The 19,384-nt window shown below is 41.5% G+C and overlaps 1 protein-coding gene across 1 annotated transcript; it reads right to left on the bottom strand.

Annotated features, from left to right (window-relative positions):
* Positions 1 to 3,355: 3,355 nt before the first annotated feature.
* Positions 3,356 to 19,366, bottom strand: LOC146972333 (mitogen-activated protein kinase kinase kinase 5). Its single transcript, XM_085802399.1, has 28 exons — positions 18,909 to 19,366; positions 18,659 to 18,798; positions 17,827 to 18,014; positions 17,470 to 17,638; positions 17,155 to 17,261; positions 16,788 to 16,958; positions 16,397 to 16,509; positions 15,591 to 15,750; positions 15,241 to 15,391; positions 14,864 to 14,968; positions 14,495 to 14,544; positions 13,791 to 13,886; positions 13,187 to 13,271; positions 12,797 to 12,930; positions 11,952 to 12,079; positions 10,622 to 10,758; positions 10,422 to 10,527; positions 10,115 to 10,272; positions 9,430 to 9,622; positions 8,991 to 9,162; positions 8,460 to 8,625; positions 7,429 to 7,614; positions 7,212 to 7,317; positions 6,788 to 7,034; positions 6,416 to 6,528; positions 5,504 to 5,601; positions 5,311 to 5,387; positions 3,356 to 5,131 (listed from the first exon to the last, which is right to left on the bottom strand). Exons 1-28 carry the CDS (start codon positions 19,243 to 19,245, stop codon positions 5,035 to 5,037), a joined length of 3,990 nt encoding a protein of 1,329 aa, XP_085658525.1. The 5' UTR covers positions 19,246 to 19,366; the 3' UTR covers positions 3,356 to 5,034.
* Positions 19,367 to 19,384: the final 18 nt, after the last annotated feature.

The following is a 19,384-nucleotide window of genomic DNA, read 5'->3' as shown; positions in this document are numbered from 1 at the left end:
CTTGTTGTGTCCAAGGTCAACCAATAAATAACAGAATCAGTCTTTGTTCATGGATTTATCAAGTCTATTTTTAAGTTCAATTATTTTAAACTGTTCAACATGCGGTGTACAATAAAGGCGGCAGTTAACACAGCCTGCCACTGCTCATAAACGCCTCTCGCACTGATCTTCCTTGTACAGTTTTCCCTGGCCTCTCCCACAACAGGTGGCGATGGGCTCAGTTCGCCGTCTTCCATGAGGAATGTGATTCTGCAGCCGTGTGTCTCAAACAACTGCACACAGCCTGGCAGACCATGACGTAATGCCCCAAAACGTGCTATCAGTTAGAAGCAGGGCCAGAACACGTGGAGTTGGCTCCTCTCTCTCCGCTTGCCCCCGAGGCCCCTTTCTATTCTCCTTTTCCCCGTCTCTCCCTCGCTCACCCACAGCCCCTCCACCTCCCTTCTGCTCCACCGCACTCTCTGTTTATGAGTGCATGAATCGCTCCATTTCACTATACCCAACTCCCAGCCCACCACCAATCCCACAACTGCTTCAATAATAGAAGCCCCCCCCCCTCCCTGTGCTTTCATTTCCATGACAACCCACAAAAAGGAGAGAGAGACAGAGGGAGAGAGAGAGATGGGGAAACAGCGGAGGAAGGGGAAAGAAACGTGAATGAGAGGGTGGGAGCGCTGTCCCTTGACCCTCGGTTCCATTTGTTAAGGAGGGGAAACTTCACTACAACAGCCCGAGTTTCACTGAGGTTAAACTGACCAATCAGGAGAGCACCAGCAGCAAAACAGCTCAGTCATCACACCCACACACACCCATGAAGCAAGTCAACTTAGTTCTGTGATTGTGCTTTAAAAATGCAGGAAAAAGAAAAAAGAAACAGGCACTGAAAGAGACAAAGAAGAAAACACAGGCTAAGAATAAGTCAATCAACAGCGTGGGGATAGTGACAATGACAACATACTCATGTTTAGCATGTGTAATGCTTGTAATCTTAAATTAGTATTCTAGCATGCTGACATTCGCTAATCAGCCCTGCAGAGAGTAGGAGTTGAGGCTGAATGACATTAGCTCTGCAGGAAATTGGTTATAAATAAACACTTTGCCCATTTAAAATAAAGACTAGAGGACACAAAAGTTGTTTTTGTGGAATAATAATTAGTAGCCTATTATGCTTCCAATGGGCATGGGGATATTTCTCAAGTAAATTCTGTATTTTATTTGATTCATTCATATTTAATTTATTTGATTTGATTAGATTTGATAATTGAAAACAAATAGATTTATTTTCCTTACCACCTTAGGAAAGCTCTCATTAATACTGAGGGTCAGTGGTCGCTCCACTGTGACAGAAATCAGCGATTCAGTGTCAGTGACAGTATGAATGGGCGGCCCTCAGAAGGACACAAACACGAGAGATAAACAGAGGGTGAATGAAGGTCTCGAGGTCAAGCCCCACTAAAGATTGGTGACACACATGCTGTTACACATGTGTACATATGCACACATGCACTCACACATAAGATTAGATTTTTAATTCAACTGCCTCCCTGGATTACAGCCAGGATTAACTCTATACCCCCCCAGAACTGGAGGGGGGAATATTTGTGTCCAGCTGCAGCCATCATAGTCATCCATCCATTATGTGTCAGCATGAAGTCTGGTCTGCACTAATACTAGCTGCAACTTACAAGCTGTTCCTTTTCCAAAATATGGCAGAGTGGAGGAGGTAACGTGACAATATTGGCTTCCGGTTAATTGCTTGTAAGATTATCATCTCCTCCTCCCAGGGGTCGTAAAGATAACAACATTCCCATTCCCATTAAAATCTCCTGAGGATGACAAAGAGCACATAAGCAATTAATGGTAAAATTCAAATATTTCCTAAATCAGTTGATGACAATTACTGTATGCAAACAAATACTGAAATGTTGTATAAACCTCCAGGATGTAATCCAAGACTAAATAACACTAACCTATTTATACAGGTCAAAATTCCACCACAACACAGTGGGGCAGTGACAGCAATGCAGAATATGTGTCTATAATGTGTCATGTGATCATGTTGCACACTTCCACTACACTGTATAGTGTGTGTTGTGGAGACGAGTGTACAAATTTAGAGCAGAAATCATGAGGAGAAATGCCCTGACCTGATATGTGCACATATGCAGCGCGAATGTGTGAGCACCTGCGTGTACGAAAGCATGCAAGTGCACACTTTATACAGACCTCACCAAAACAAACAGCCCACAGCTCATTCATGAGGTCTATACTTATTGATAATGTTAAACAAATGACAAATTGGTAATGAACAAGCAGTCAATGGTGCATTCAGTGCTAGTCGAGCATTAACCTTTTCACAGCGGAAGCAAAGGTTTGAGTCCCTACTGCTGGATCTTTAATCACAACCTGCAAAAAATGGCCACATTTTGATTTCCACTGAGTTTAGCCTGGGAGAGCGTGGAGTCCTGCCCTACCCGGCTGGCGTGGGAGGAAGTGGGTAAACTGGGTAATCCCTGGGCCTCCCAGTGTGGTATCCTCAATCCCCCCAAGACCTTGACAAAATCCCCCTGACAGCAGTCCTCATTATTTGCCTATCAGTAGTTTAGCTCCACCTCCACACGGAGAAGAGATAGGGAGATTAGTTGGAGAGCGAACAGAGGAAAAAAGACAATAGAAACATTCTTGCATCCCACAGTTGTAATAGTGAATCTGACTGGGAATGTAAATCATGACGACGATGGACTCCAGCTTTAAGACAAAAGCTCCCAGTGCGATGATTAAACAACATTTACATCTTGACTGTTAGCTCTCTCCATTGTAAATAGATAAATTCTCCCACATGGGCCAGTTGACACTGACGGTGCACCAGTATGTCTGATCAAAGCTAAGAGTTTGCATCCAATTAGACGGACAATCCTAATGCTATTGTGTTACAAAGCTTATTAAAATAAAGGAGACTCGTGGGTTGCACTCACATTACATTCGATTATCTGAAATAAAACGCAAGTTGTGAGTGACAGCCGCTGCCATCGTTGTAGCTGCTGGGCACTGTGACTCACAGTAAAAGTAGCACATTAGCATTACTTGGTCAACAGCCACTTCATGTCAGTTTACATTAAAGACATCTGTTTGTGCCACATGGATACAGGTTTTCATCCCAGCAAGGGAGTATTACAGCTGATCACATTTGTTAGCAGTAACCAGAGGAGGAAATAATCAATTAAATTATCTATACGTTTGAAGAAAACCCAGATAAGGACAGCTTTGTAGTGTTAGAAAATTTTTCAGTTCACCACTAAAAGGCTTCAAATCTAGGATATGCGTATATAAGTGTTAGCATGGTAATTTTAGATAGATATCTAACACAATATTAAATTATTACACAAGCAATGATGAAACAGGGGAGTTGAATGAGAGCACTGATACCACATTTAATTTGGTTGATAAAATCAAAGTATTCATTTTCGTTCCACCACCATCCAAGGACAGAAGATGTCTAGTTTGATTTATTAGCCTTCCAACTTCTCGTTTGTTCTGCATCCTTGATTATTGCAGAGGTAAATCAAAGTCTGTGACCTTCAGTGTGAGAGGCCTGAACCAGTATTTTGGCTGAAGGGGGTGGCAGGTTTTTATGATGCTGAATAAAATAATGGTTGTCATAAATTTATGAACAGAGAAAGCAGAAATGTCATTTCTAAAGTACAGCAAACTGTTATATGAGATAAAAACACACACATTGAAGCTTATGGTAATTGTTTGTTTGACAACATGTGAGCTGAGTGATGTTGAACATATTCATGAAACATTTTAAATAATGGTAGGATAGGTTGTTGAACACCTCCTTTGTTGATTGTTCGAAGCCAAGTGAATCAGACATTACTCATATCAGTGAGCACCACAGACTTTAAAAGCCAAGCCCAGACTCTCAATGAAGTCATATCCCCATTGACAGAGCACCGGAGCTGACATACACATGGCTTTCAACAAGTCTATGTGCAGCTCGTGAAAAATAATGAACATCCTCTGGTGTGACACATGACCACTGAGAACAAAAGGCACAGATGACACACTGGAAAAAAATAATCAGGTTTGTGCACAAATGCCTTTTTACACTTGTGAGAGATTTTACGTACGACATTAATTCCCTAACAAAGTAACGCCAACCTTTATGCTTTTAACATTCCTAATATATATATATATAAAAAGCCCAGTTTCAAAAAACACTAGAAGACTAGACTAGAAGATATGATCCATCAGAAAGGACAGGAAAGAGTAGACCTGCCCAGAAGAGTGGTAACACAATGATACACCCCTCAACACACAGACACACCGGCATACACACACACACACACTGAGTCTATATCGCTGTTTCTAAGGCGATGTCAACATTGTGAAAACAACATGAGGAAACACATGTGGAATTTAAAGACTGTTCGCTACTTCATCGCTTCTTCCAGCCTACGTCACTCCCACACAAACCTCTTCCCTGCCTGTTACATGCAGATAACAAGGCATTCGCAGAGATTCACTGCCCTTGTTTGTTGTTTGCACATGTTTTATTTGGTTATACAGTAGAAATTATTCTCCCAAGAACACAAAGATGTTCAGTTTAAATAGACTTTGCCCTTATATATAACTTAGGTCCTGCCAAGTTTTCTGTAAAACAGTATCATCTGAAGGCACCATTAAAATAACATTAAAATACTTTTTTGCTCACAAATCAATGCTCCACTAGGCAACTTGTTATAAGGCATAATTATAGTCCCACTAGCCAAAGCCTTGAGAAAATGCTGGCAAGATCTAGCTTTGAAGTGAAGATTTTTTGTATTTTTCCTTTGATGCACAAATGGGGAAGCGTTCAGTATCTTACAAAAACAAATACATTCACAGCTCAACAACATTGAAAATCTATTGTGCTTTACATTAGTTCCCTGCAAGTCAGTTGTGTTCACCACCACAGCCTCTCCTCCTCCAGATAACACAGGACCAGCCTGTCAATAAAATCTGTTCCCTGATGTACAACATCAGCAGCCACTAAAGAGGAGTGTCCTCGCTGTCCTCATTGTTCGTGCTGAGCTGGGTCTTCCTGTGAGCTGTGACCGCAGCCCAGATTCGACACAGCATGCCGCCTCTGAAACGACAATATTAGACAGATTAAAGGAGATTTGCAGTAAATACAGTGCATCTCAAAAACACCTTAAACTAATGAGGCAGACTGCTTCTTTTCTCTACCACCATCTCTGAGGTCATCCCTGTCTACGTCTCTGCATGGGCCCATTCTGTGAGGGCGATGAGTGGAGGAAGCCTCACCTTATTCCACAGTATGTCAGATCATCCCTGGAAGCCATGTGGAGGAGACAGTCCAAGGTGAACTCATGAGTGAGCAACTGGAAAACAGGATCACACACGTGTGGATTAACAGTGGGTGGATGTGGATGAGTATTATCGACCTGCCTCGAAAAAGAGAGAGAAAAAAACAAGGCTGGGGCTTCATGGAGTTTACCTTATCAATGGTGTCTTGATCCACAGGGACAGACTTGAGCCAGTGCACCAAAGCCATCACCTCGGGATCAGAGCTTTTCTGTGAGGCCAACTCCCCATCTATGTTGTAAAAGAGATTAGAATCCATTAAGCCTGTCTGTTTTGATTAAATACAAAAAACAGACATAAAAAGTTCTGTTATTAATGTTGCACACAACTTTAAGACTTGTTGTGTTTCCGCAGGCTGACAGCATAATCATTATCTCAAGCGACGAGCCAAGTTGCAGCATATTGGAGGAGTGCTTTATTGGTCTACGCCTCCATCAGAAACCAGTCAGGCAGAAATCCAGAGCCTGAAGCTGAGGTGTGGTGACTGGCACATGTGTTAAGAAACAGTAATGGGAATCACTGAGTGTATTGATAAACCTCAGAGGGCTTGGTCCTGTGATGTCATGCTGGTCATGTTGCAGCTTGTGTGTCTGTTTAATGAACTATAGGCTGAGATCTCTACTTGTATAGAAATATAAGTTATCGGCATGTGCTAAATATCATCCATTTATATGATACGTTATCTCTACTGATTATTGCAAGGAAGGGGTGTGCAGGGTGGGGGTCACAATACACAAGGGGTGACTGTACCTGGCTTTAGATGATTTGTGGTGACACCTGACCTAGTCAAAATAAAATATGAAAATACTTCCGTATGTTTGTTTTAACTGTCTTGGTGGTAGGTTAAAGTTACAGCTACTGGAAGGCAGATTATGTGAACAGACGGCATGACAACCATTTAAAGGAAGGAAGTCTTCTTTGATCCACAATACAGCATACAAGAAAGGCATATTCCATTGTTAAGGTATTTTTGTTTGTTTCCGTTGAGAGTATTCCGTAAAAATTGTGATATGTACTATATCATCATATAAAACGCAAACATCACCTTCAGTGAATGCTGCTTTCCTCAGTGCGTCTATCTGTTCCTGTTTCCTCTGGACGGTGGTCCTCAGCAGCTCCTGGTACTCTCTCTCCTTCTCACTCAGCTGACTCAGCAGTCTGAAACACACACAGCCATCATCAGTCAGCAGAAAGCAGTGCAACTAGAAATCCTTATTAATTACCGTGCACTGCCAAGTGGATATGCCACTGTTATGCTTAGTCATGCTTTTTTAATAAACATAAATGATTGATAATTACATCATATTTACTTACTAAATGTCAGATTATGTACCCTTGAAAGTTAAATATTTATATAATATAATAATTTATATGATATGTGTGTATGAAAAATGAATTTAGCACAACCGAAGGCTACCTTCTGGTCTCTGCTCGTAGATCTCTCAGGTCCTCGCTGAAGGGACAGCTGTTATTAACAAGGAGGTCTGAAGGAGAGTGGGGGTCAGCTGTAGGCAGGAGCTCATGTATGGGTGGCGTCTGGCGCAGGTCTCCTGGCGCCCCCAGCTGCTCAGGCACGATAACTACAGGAGTGTCTGGGTCAGCAGACTGCTCCTCAGGAATGCTGTCCTCAATCTCAAATGAGGACTGCAGCTGGATTTTCAGCTCTGGGGTGTGGGAGCGTGGGAGTGAACAGAGGAAACAAAGACCAAAAATAGCAGACGGAAAACGTTAAAAAGTCAACAGCTAAATAAGAAGATTTGAAAATGTACATACTGGATAGACAAGAAGAGAAAAATATGAACTTTATTCACGACAAATCTTAAATAAGGATGAAGCTGTACCTGGTAGGAGCACAGTGATGGCGTCCTGTACTGCCTGTCTCAGCAGGTTGTCCAGAGCAAACATCCAGTGAGGTTTCACTTGCTGTTGCTTCAACACCTTCTTCACCTACATTCAGAGCAGATAGTTCAGATAGTTGAATATGACTGTGAGAAGAAGTCGACAGCTGTTAAAATCACCAGGGACATATCTGTGAGTTGACTCAGAGACAAAACTCACTGCGTCTTGGAAGCTGAACAGCACCGCCTGCAGGCTGTTCAGAGGTATGGACGCGGCGAGCAGCGAGGCTCTGAGGTCCAGCAGGCCGGTGGTCAGCTGCTTCCTGTCCGGGGAGCGGATGTTGTCTCGCAAGCAACCAATGAGTGTGGTGATGTGTTCTGCACTGAGGGATGTTCCTTTGCCATACTTTTAATAGAAAAATAAATAAATAAATAGGATTAAAATTGAGTATTATCTATCGTTCTAAATCTGGAATCAAAAGCGACAGAACAAACAGCTGACATATTTGTTGTGGGGGAAAAAATGTCACACTGAAAAATAAATTCCAAAGTCATGGTAAAATAAGATTGCAGCTGCTGATAGTCATGTAGCTGATGAATCATATAAAATTCCAGTAACACTTGACTTGACGCCTATCTCTATAACGCATTATAACCATACTTATAATGAGTTAAAATGCAGTTATTGCACCGGATAACTATAGTTATAAACACTCAGAAATGATCATAATGCTTTATAACAATAATCATAACACACTATAAAGCATTTTATCATGATTTATAAGGTCAGGTAACCTGACCTTATAAATCAAGATAAAATGCTTTATAGTGTGTTATGATACGTTATAAATGTTAGTAACTGGCTGACAATGCCCACATTTATAATGCATTATAAATATAGTTATAATGTGCTATAATTGGCTTATAAACATGTGTAACTATCATTATAAACATTCATAAATTACCATAAGGCTTTATAACAATAAGCATAACATATGGTTATAATGCGTTATAGAGATGGGCGCCAAGTAAAGTGTTACCAAAATTCCTTTTGCATGTCTGGACAATCTGTCCAAGTAAATCTGATTAAACTAAGATATTCAGAGTTGAGTCTCAGCAAATTATCTTAAACTTAACCAACAATGATACAGCATCTGTCACTTCAATAACGTCCAGTAATCAATTGGACTAAAATCTAAGAAGTATAACTCAATGTTTTGACTTGATGTGTTGTTACTTTCCTTCACCCACCTGAGGCACGGACTCCTGTAAATTAGAGATAACGAAACCGATGAAGTCGGTGAGAACTCTGTGCAGCGTCTCTCTCCTCTCACTGTCCTTTCTCAGCATAAAAAGACCAATATTCTCTTCTGTCGAGACTGGACTGCTCATGTCGGACGCAGAGTCCTCTGGTATTCTGGACAGCAGGGGGCAATAAAGACATAAATCACATTGGATCAACAGATAAAGATGATTTTTTTTAAAGTAGTTTATGTGTTGAATTTAAAATCAAATGAAAATGACAATGACAGGTAAATAAAGATATGGTTATTGATAATTAATATTTGATGCACAGGTTACTGCCTTCACTTAAGAGGTTGCACAGTGATACAGATGCTGTGGCATTATGCCCTCTTTATACCTATAAAGCTTGCATGTAGCTTCAGGAGAATATCTGACTGCAACCTCATTGTGGTTTGCCACTGATGTAAGATCCTGTAACACTATGTCCTATGCAGAGATTATGAGGTTTTTATCTTCTGTTGAGCAATAAGAACTCACGGCAGGAAGCTGCTGGTGCTGGGTGGGCTCTCTGAGACTTCATGTGATCTGAGGAGGGCGGAGTGGGGCCTCCTGAAGTCCAGGGAACAGGACAGGTCAATTGAATCCGAGTATGAATCAGTGTCCTCAACAAGGATGGAGATCGGTACTGACATGCTGCGATGATAGTCAGCTGCAAAACCCAGAGAAGTTGTGGTTAGATACCATACACCGCTGTTCAAAATCTCTGATTATTGCCCAGGTTTCATGGCAAAAACTTACCACACAGGTGTAATTACAGGTTCAGTAACAACAGTGTATAGGAAGAAATAGGAGGAAAGGGAGAAATAATAGAAAGAGAAGTAGAAATGTGACTCAAAGAAGGATGCAAAACAGAAAGATAAGATTTAGATAAAGTAGCTGATATGAGCGAGCTGAGCACTATGTTCAATTTGACTACCAGAGTCTTTAGGTTCCGATTCCTGCGGAGCCTTAATCTTCTTCCTGGGGGACGACCTGAGGAAGGCGTCTTTGAGCAGCTCTGCAGCTGTGGCTCTTTCATCTGGGTTTGGCACGAAGCAGTTCATGATGAAACCCTTCGCCTCGTCCGACATGCACTCTGGAACTCTGGGGTGGATCTTAAACATGCCCACCTGGACAGGAAAGTTTATAGGTTAATGACAGAGTCTGGAAAAGACTATATCTTAATTTAAACGATTTAACCTTAGATTGAGAATTTAAAAAAAAAAAAGTGGAAGTTGCTTACATTTGCCCATAGGCATAGTGGTTATACCTAAGTGCTAACGTGGCCTTGCTAATGTGCGCACAAACACAACTCAATCAAGTTGATGTTTAGCAGATGTAATATTCACTATGAGGACCATTTTAGTTTGGCATATTAGTGTGGTAACATTTGCTAGTGAAACTGATTAGACCATCATTCGTTTTGCAGCAATTTAATAAAAGAAAAATATTTAACACATTATAATTGTGACCTCGTGATGGAGCTAAACGTAAAATTAAGGCTGACTAGGGCTGGTACAATTCATCCTCAGGGCACATTGCAGTCTAAATCCTTTGATAGTAACTCTTGTGATGTTTCCCCACTAATGTCCACTACCAAGATAAAATACAACCTCCTTTACCTTGAACATGGCTGCCTGAGGACTTCCCAGCTCATGGAAGGGTGTTTTTCCTGTTGCCATTTCAATAATAGTGCACCCGAGGGACCAGATATCAGCTGCCTTCCCATAACCTCGAGGCCCTTGGTCTATAATCTCTGGGGCCATATACTGGAGAGTTCCTGTTGGAGAATCATCACAAGTGATGAAAATACAGCTAACATAATCTTTTTAAAAGATAAAAATACAACATATCCTTACTTTTTTTTTAAACTTTGTATATCTGGATCACAATATAGGCCTACTAATATCATAATACGTATCATCTTACCAGTAAACGTCTCCGTACAGGGGTTGATCCCTGCTAATCGTTTGGAGGTTCCGAAGTCAGAGATTTTCAGTACTCCACTATATGTGTTGATCAATACATTGTCACCCTGTAAAAAGATGTATTACACCATTGAGATATTTCACAAATAGTGCTATCCAAGCCATTATTATGCAAAATAAATCAAACGTTGATCTGCTCACCTTAATGTCTCTGTGGACTATCTGATTGTCATGAAGGTATTTGAGCCCCTCCAGGATCTGCTTGGTGTAGAAGATGATGGTGGCTTCATTATCTTTCAGAGGACCCCATTTGGAGCGCAGGAGGGATGACAAACTGCCTAGAGCGTAAAATTGAATCAGTTGATTTGTTTTAAGCAACAGAATCTTGTAGTAAAAATATATATTTTGCATATTTTCATGATTTTTTTTACTTTTAGTGTCTGACTGATGGCAAATGAAAGTTATATTTCAAGTTTTTTTTATCTACACATGGCAACATCAAACAAAAGATGCAATCATAAAAGGCTCTTTGACTGCACCAGATCACTGTGCTCCGATAATGCATGCTTATTGTTGTTCCTACAGTGTCCACCAGTACGCCTCGACTGCCTGACTTCCCATGATGCAACAAGCTCATGGTCAGGGTCAGGGCAGACAGCCTCCCACAGTGAGCCAGGTTCTTCCAGTGAAATGGGCGTTTTTCCTCACCACTGTCACCAAGTGTTTACTCATGGGGGATTTTAAGTCTCTGTAAATAATATTCTAACAGTCGAGACAGTCTAGTACAGGCTAGACCTGCTGTATATTAGTAGATCAGGTCTAGCTGCTCTGAGAGAACGTCTCTTATGATTTGGCTGTATATAAATAAAACTGACTTGATTTGTTAACATGTTTTTTTTTTTCTTCTAAAAATCATCTGAAGTGATTTTTTCCCCCAGTGAGCAGGATGTCTTAGGAACCACCCACTTCCCTAAAACCGGCTTCCAGTAGATGTTACGCAATCACACATTCGCTTTCGAATCTGAACACATACAACAGGCGCAAACCTCCCTGATACTAATACAGGCATCATCCTGTAAAAAACAAAAAAAAGCTATACAGCAATGAACCGGGGCAGGGCTTCCTCCTGTTGTGTAATTTCCAAAGGAGCAATGCAATGTGAATTCCCCCCCTAGTCTGTTGTTATTCCAGTGAGAATTTCCAAGAACATAACATGTCTAATGACCTAATATTAGCATGGCCTAATATTTTAAGTGGAAACAGAGTGATGTATGAGTCAGGATTTTTGAGTCAACTAAAAGCAGAAAGACATAAACAACTGCACAAGCAGATCAGTCTTGTACATCAGAATGTATAGGCCCTACCAATAAAACCTGCAAGACGTTATTACACCAAAATAAAAAGTCTCTCCTCAAAATCCCTTATTCATTATAACCAATTACTTTTATACGTTTTCATGCAGTTCAGGGCCAGGGGTGAGGTGTAAGACATTGCATGTTAGAAATTGCTGTTATATTATGGTATCCATTACCTCCTGGTACTTCCTCCATGAAGATCTTGATGAAACCATCCTGACTGACAGAGCCCAGGTACTGGACGATATTCCTGTGTTTTAGCCTCTTGTGCAGCGCTATCTCCTCATGAAGGGGTTGGGAGTACCTGGAAGACACCCACAAATAACACTTGTTTGAGGTTTCAATACAATGTGACATTTTTAATACACACACACACAAACAAAACGTGCAGGTCAAGGCCAAATGATCCGTTTTGTTTCTGGTAAAGTAGCAGTTTGATTGTTTATTTTCTGATGAACTGTCTTATGTGCTGAAGCTTAGACTTAAGCATTTAAAAATAAACTCAGCACTTGAAGAACTTGAAAAACCAATACGTATTATATCACATGACTGCTGCTATTGCATCACATTGAAACCTATTCTTTTTTCCTCCTTCTCTGTCTCGCCTTCAGTTTACAGGATCTTCACTGTTCTCTGTCCAGCCGGATAATTACAACATCAGATCAGTGTCATGATAAACTCTCTGCTCCATTTTTGACTCAGGGAGCTTTGGCAAATGTTTATAAAGTGATTTAAATATCAAATTTCCTTCCACTGAATCTGTCATTATTTCCATACAACACTGCAGAATGGGCCAAAACTCTCTTTGTGCATATTATGGAATATTAGAGAAAGAATGAAAAGACTAAACACTCATCCCTCTTCCCCCAAGATCGCTCAAGAGCCGGAGCATGCCAGTGAGAGCGCTCTCTGCCAAATCACTTCCCGTTATGGGTATCACGGAAAAAAAAACATTCATGTGAGAAACACTGCAGCCCCATGGCTCCAAGCGAGAGATGAAAACATTGTTTGTTTCCCGTACGTGCTGTCCTTCTCCGGGATCTCTTTGATGGCGATGCGCACTTGGTTGCTCAGGTCCCTCCCAGCATAAACCACACCGTACGTCCCTTTACCCAGAACCACCTTGTCGCCATTCTCATTGGTCTCATAGATGTACTGCGGATTGAGACGCAGATGGCAAGAATGAGAGCCGGGAATTGTGAGGAATTTTACAGGCAAGTGACAAAGAGAAAAGTGAAGAGTGAGAGAACAGATGTTTCATTCAGGCCTGTTATTATTCTAGGGAAATAGCTCTGTTCTTGAAAACAACATTTGTAGCCAGTAACTGCAGTCATGTTTCTACTTGTTGAGGCAAGCAAGACCTAAATATAAAGTTGACTCTGCGTCAGAGGAGTGCAGCTCTGTGACCGACCTCTAGTATTCCTCCAGTCAGATGGTCCGGGTCCTGTGCAGAGTCTTCAGCCTGCTGGAGCAGAGAGTTCACCAGCTCGCAGAAACTACAACAAAGTGAAAAGACATTTCCCACAGAAGAAAATACAGTTTTTTGTGAAACATGTGGTTATATGAAGCTTCAGTGAATATTAGTTAAACTGAAAGGAGCAGCCAACAGCATGAGACATGCCTGCAGATTCTTTAGTTTACCCAAAACAGGCCAAGTAAGAGTGAGAAAGATTCAGTACTAGGCCTATATAGTTTTGTGGGTTGAGTCTTGTTGTGATTTGGGTCAACTGAATCTTGAGGTGAGAGTGAAGAAAACATGTGCCCTCCAGGGGATTTTTTTCAAAGGGGCAATAAAGGAAATATGACTCACACACATCACATTCACTTCACCAAGGTACCAATCATACCCATACAGGCAGACTTGTCTTGCCTTTTGTCCTGTCGACCTCTGCAATGATCCCTTTATCTTTTAAGTAGCCCGTCGATCAGTAAACAAGTCTTTCGCACAGCCTCACACACACACACACACACAGAAATATGCACACTGTATCTTTGCAAAATTAGTAGCTGTTCACCCTTTACAGTGAAGCTCGGAGGGGAAGCAGAGCTGGAAGTCATCCGAGTTGTAGTGGACGTATAGGAAGCAGCTCCGCTCGTCAATCTTCGAAGCACTTCAGAGAGAAAGAAGAAGGATTTCAGCGATTGAAACTGTCAAAATCCATAATTCCAATGTTAAGAATACAATAAAGCTGAGTCAGAAACTGTAGATAAATGGCAAAGACACAGATTAAAACAAGGCCTGTACTGTTCATCCCTTCTATGCTTCAGTGACGCAATAGCTAATGTTTGGACCTTAATGTCAGCCTTAAGTAAACAAATGTGGTGTATTGATTGATTAGGTAAATGCTGATACAACGGCCAGCCCCGACAAATACATTTCTTCTCCTGCTGATATGACAATTTAATAAATGTTTTGTTTTTTTTTTCAAATGGCCCCACAGCAGACTGTTTGGGGTGCTGAAAATGACCCCTGCGGCAAATCAGCAGGCAAGACCAGGTCTAAAGTACACAGTGGTATTGATGAGTAACCAGTGTGCAGTTGACAAAGGGCCTGCAAACAACCGGCTTAAATCATACTGACAGAGCTAAATTTGACCCGCAGCCAGGGTTTCCCTGACAACCCGCATGTTTTGGGTCGTCTAGCTCTGCAGTTCGGACACACCCAGAAATGAGAGCTAGATATTTTAAAGGTATTTCCACATGCTGTACTCCACTTTACCTCACTCCACGAATTGCAGAGGCTGGGAAAGTCCACTGGTGCAAGCCTTTCTGTAGAGTCAAAGATGATGTTAACACAAAGGATGAGGACAGTTTGACAGTTTGACAAGGAGTGCTGGACATGTCAGAACAGGTTTCATATATATGTTCGCATGAGAGAGAAAGTAAACAGTCTGGAGGCATGATGTCATTTTTTCACACAGCGCAAACACACCTACACACTTCCTAGATTAAACATTCACTGAACAATAAATCTGTGTGTGAATGTGTCTGTTACGCAATTGATTCTGCATTCTGTGTGAATGGCAGATACTCAGGAACATCATCAAGTAGTGGGGGGCTGTGGTGGGGGATAGAGGTTTCTACATACCTTAAAGGGTGTGACGTGTTTCAACTGGACAGTACGACTTTCGTCCTCTTCACTCACACACACAATAGCTGGTTGAAGCACTTTACTGGGCTCCAGAATGAGCACCTGAAAAGCAGCAATTCAAGAAATGCAAATTGTATTACACATACTTTTATAACAGAGACACATTTTTCATTTATTTCTATAAGGAGGTGAAAACTGTCCAGTTTTTCTATTATTTCCCCACCATATTCATCCACAGTATTACAGTCAATCAGTATCACAGTATGTATGTTAACCATGTAATCAAAATCGGTTCGATTAATAGACAACAGCTTTCAGAAATGACTTTTTAACTTATATTTGTGTTCATTGCTGAGGGAAATGTGTTGTCTTACTGGGCAGCGGTCTGTAGAGTTGGTGGGTTTACAGGATTGTAATAGCAGCTCCATCCATAAGTCCATGGTTTCCTGTTTAGGAGATACTATCTCAGGTGGCTTGGCAACTTGCCGGTACAAGATGTATGTCTCCATTATGGATGCCACATACCTGAAACAAAGATGGTGAAGTCAATAATCTACAGAAAATGAATATGGCCGAAAATTTATTTCTGATATTTTAAGGACAAAAAAGTATTTATTTAATCGAATTAGACTGTCATTCTCTAGTAACTCCATCCTGACGTTGATTCAACATCTTGATCTGCATGTTTATTAGTGCTAATCGGGAGTTTGTGGTGAAGCCTCACCAGATTGGAGCCTGGAGCCTGTAGAGTTTCTCAGAGGCCTCGATGACTTTTTTGTGTTCGTTACATAAGATGTTTGCACCGAGGTAAAAGCCGACATCCCAGTAGTCCCTCATCTTCTCCAAGCTACCCTTCCTACCGAGAAGGGTGCTTAAGGTCACACCTAAACAACATAAATTACACATCACATCTTCAACATGAACCCGTGCACAACTATAAGCTCATTCAATTATGAACAATGCAGCAATTTATAGCTATTACTATGTGTACAGTACACATACTGTCTTATTCAGCTATTAGACATGTCAAATTACTGTGATTCTAACTGAGAAATAAATTTTTAAGTCTATTATATATTTGCATCAATCTAAAGAACATATTGTGATGAGTATTTGTGAAATGCATTTGGAGAAATGTACCCTAGTGTGACTTTCAGATCACTCAATAACAGAAAGTTAACTAAACCAGCAAACCAGTATCTCCTTTGCTCTGTGAGGTTTTTATCAATAGCACCTCATGGCCTTAAAAAGTCTGCCAGTCTGTCTGAGCCTATCAGTCTTTGACATGAACAGATGCACCATTTGATTATATTACAGCAGCTGTTTGGGCATAGTCTTATTGCTCAGTGGATATGGTAGAAATAAGACCGCCCCAAAAAAACCCACATGGCGCATAGTTATCCTCCATGTGTGCTTAACTTTATGGCACAGTGAATCTGCAGACCATAAAGTTGTATTGCCTGGGGATGATCAAAGCAACATATTTTTCATCATTCCTCTCTGATAAACAAAGCAGAAAATATGAGGCACCTATTTTGCGCAGCTCAATTGAAGTGTCAAATTCATGACCAGCTGCCATCAGGAGGACCACGTTGTTGATGCCCGAGTGAAGGGTTGGCTCTGTTTCAAAAGCTCTTCCATACCTGAGAGACACAATAAAGAGGACACCTGTAGAACACCCCACAGCACCAACAGATGGAACAAAAAATACAGAATAATGATGCAACATATGGTCAACAATTGTTTTAAAACAAAGATCAGCTGTTACACAAACAGGAAGTTACAAACTGTGCTCTAATATAAAAGGGAGACAAATACTCTCTTCTGGCTAGGTGTGAATAAGTTTGCATGAGCAGCCCAACACACACACACACACACACACACACACACACACACACACACACAAACAAACTGGTAGTACCAGTAGCAGGCCTGGTCTCTGCTGGAGTGATCAGTGAACGCTGAGCTCATGAACATGTCTTTGTAGATGCGTCCACACAGGCAGTAGACGTCTGATGCCACCTTGCCCCCTGACTCCACAATAGGCAAAATGGCCTTCAAGGCCTTGGCACGATCTCCAGGGTGATTCCTCCTGGCATGGTAAAAATGTCATAATATCAGCAATGATGCAGCTTTAGCAACAACAGGCCTTTATATGTTTATATAGCTACAGGATGAACACAGGCTACAGGATGGTAACGGCACAAAAAGACTGAGCTGAGAGCAGAAGAGAGAAGATTTCAATCTCTTAATTGTGTTTACTTATGAAATAAAAGGCAGATCCAAACCTGTTCAGTGCAAATATATAGTGAAACTGAATATTCTGATGTCTTGCTACGATGCACATCGGCAGGTGATTCAGAGTCTCCACCAGTGTGATCATGGAGTCATAGTCCTGAGAAAAAAGAGTACAGAATGACAATATATTATTCATAGGGTTCACATTTAAAGAGTTTAGTTTAAAGTACTACAGTACTAGTGTTGTTCAGTTGATTAGTCTTTAATTGATCTAATAACCAAGAATAGATCCCAGGAACTATTTCATAATATTAAAAAATATTTTATTATACATTCTTTGCATACATAAATGTCCAGAAACACACCTGAATGTCCCTGTAGGACAACAGCAGGTTCATAACGATATCAGGGGTGAGCAGCTCTACACTATCCAGCCGTTTCTGGATGCGACTCAACTCTTCACTCAGGGCTTGGCCAGTAAACCGCTCCCGTGCCATACGGATCTCATGCCTGATCGACTCCCGGAAATACTCGCTGTCAGCAAAAAGAGCACAGGGCGTCATAACATGCCAGACTTTCACAAGCTTCAATAAATCAGCCAGGTGGACTAAAACATACTGCGAGCTACAGCAAAAGCAAATGTACATGTAATCTGAGGTGATAATGTTTTTTGGTAAAAGCACATGGTAGTGAACAACAGAGCCCTGCAGTTTGTGCCTGACCTGGACTGAATGTGTACGTTGTTGAGCAGATGCACCAGCCTCTCCACCAGAGGGGTCAGCAGGGGCTCCAGCTGGAAACTAGGCTGCATCAGTTCTTTGATCCCAGTCATTATGGAGGCATCGCAGGCAAACACTTTACCTTGCGGTGACACTACATAAGGGATGAACGTGTAACTTCCACACTGCTCCTGGAGGAAAATAATGCAGGCATCATACAGGGGCAAATTCACGCTCAGTGGAGCTGAGGCATCTGATTGTTGTGCTTTGAATACCTAAGGATTAATTCCAGTTGCATTATTGCATAGATACAGTAGATCTGATTTGCGCCAATCTCTTATAGGACCATGGTGAAGCTTATTTTCATGTCCATGGGATATTATACATATCTTGGGACTTTGCATTATTAATGCACCAGTCAGATAAATCCATGATATGAAAATGTCAGCTTTGGGTCTGAGGAGTACAGTAGCATTATTGTGTATTTTTTTATTATATATATATATTTACACACTAAACCATTAGTGAATTGAATGAAAGAAAAAAAAGAATCAATAATTAAAAATGTTAGTTGCAGCCATGTCCATTAACTTGCCAAGTGGGCCCTGGGGCAAACATAAACTGAGCCCATATTAGCTACAAGTACCACTTATAGTTTAAAGCACAGTGCAAACAACAGAGCACTTGAAATCTATAGGCACAGAGAACGACCAAACCACTATGTATATGCATTAGATGGGATAGGTCCCCATGATCTATTATTCAAACATAGTCACAGCTCATGTGTACATGTTACAATATTGTAATGTAACACTGGGGTGTTGATAGGAGTTACCTTGACAGCCTGTAGATCAGTGTCCTGCTTGTAACAGTACAGAATAATGTTATTGGTCATGCTGAAACTTTCTCTCACTCCCAGGTGATAGAAGAGGGAAGGCTGGCAGAAAGAGTCACTCATCTCTACCACTGCTACATCTGGGGGGTTAAAGAAAAAAAAGAAGAGAAATGGATCAGTTTGCGCAACTGACAAAGTCATTACCCTGCAGACAGTCAGTCAGTCAGTCAGCCAGCATGCCTGCACTTGCCTGCATTGTAGAAATGATCCAGGATGTCAGTTGTCCCCAGTGAGATCCTCTCAAATGAAATGGTTTTGAACACGGCGTGTACGTCTGCGCAGGCTTCCTTCAGGCACTTCAGTGACAAGTTCTCCTCTGTCTGCGGCACCGACGCGTCCTCGTTCACGATATATGCCACGGACACAGCCCTGGTCCGGCTGCGGGGAGAGACGATTTGTTTACCCGAGCTTCCGGAGCTCAGCTCTATGGCCAGAGTGTCCTGCCACAAACTTCCAGCGGACACCCACACCGGATCTTTCCTCCTCAGCTCGTGCAGGCTCATCCGCCTGCGCTCTGTAGTGTACATCTTCTGTCTGCTCTGTAATGCCGCAGCTCAAACTCGGTGCAACATGTCTTCAACCGGGGACGACTTCCATTGAAAATGAAACAGCTCGGTTGCTTGTTCTTGTAATTCCCCCCCCAGGTGAGTCGTTGCAGCGCCACAC

Source organism: Trachurus japonicus, chromosome 16, assembly GCF_045865225.1.
Source record: "Trachurus japonicus isolate A0001 chromosome 16, Traja_1.0".
NCBI classification, from domain to species: domain Eukaryota; kingdom Metazoa; phylum Chordata; class Actinopteri; order Carangiformes; family Carangidae; genus Trachurus; species Trachurus japonicus.
The sequence above is the reverse complement of the archived record's forward strand: the minus strand, read 5'-3'. Positions and strand labels throughout refer to the sequence as shown.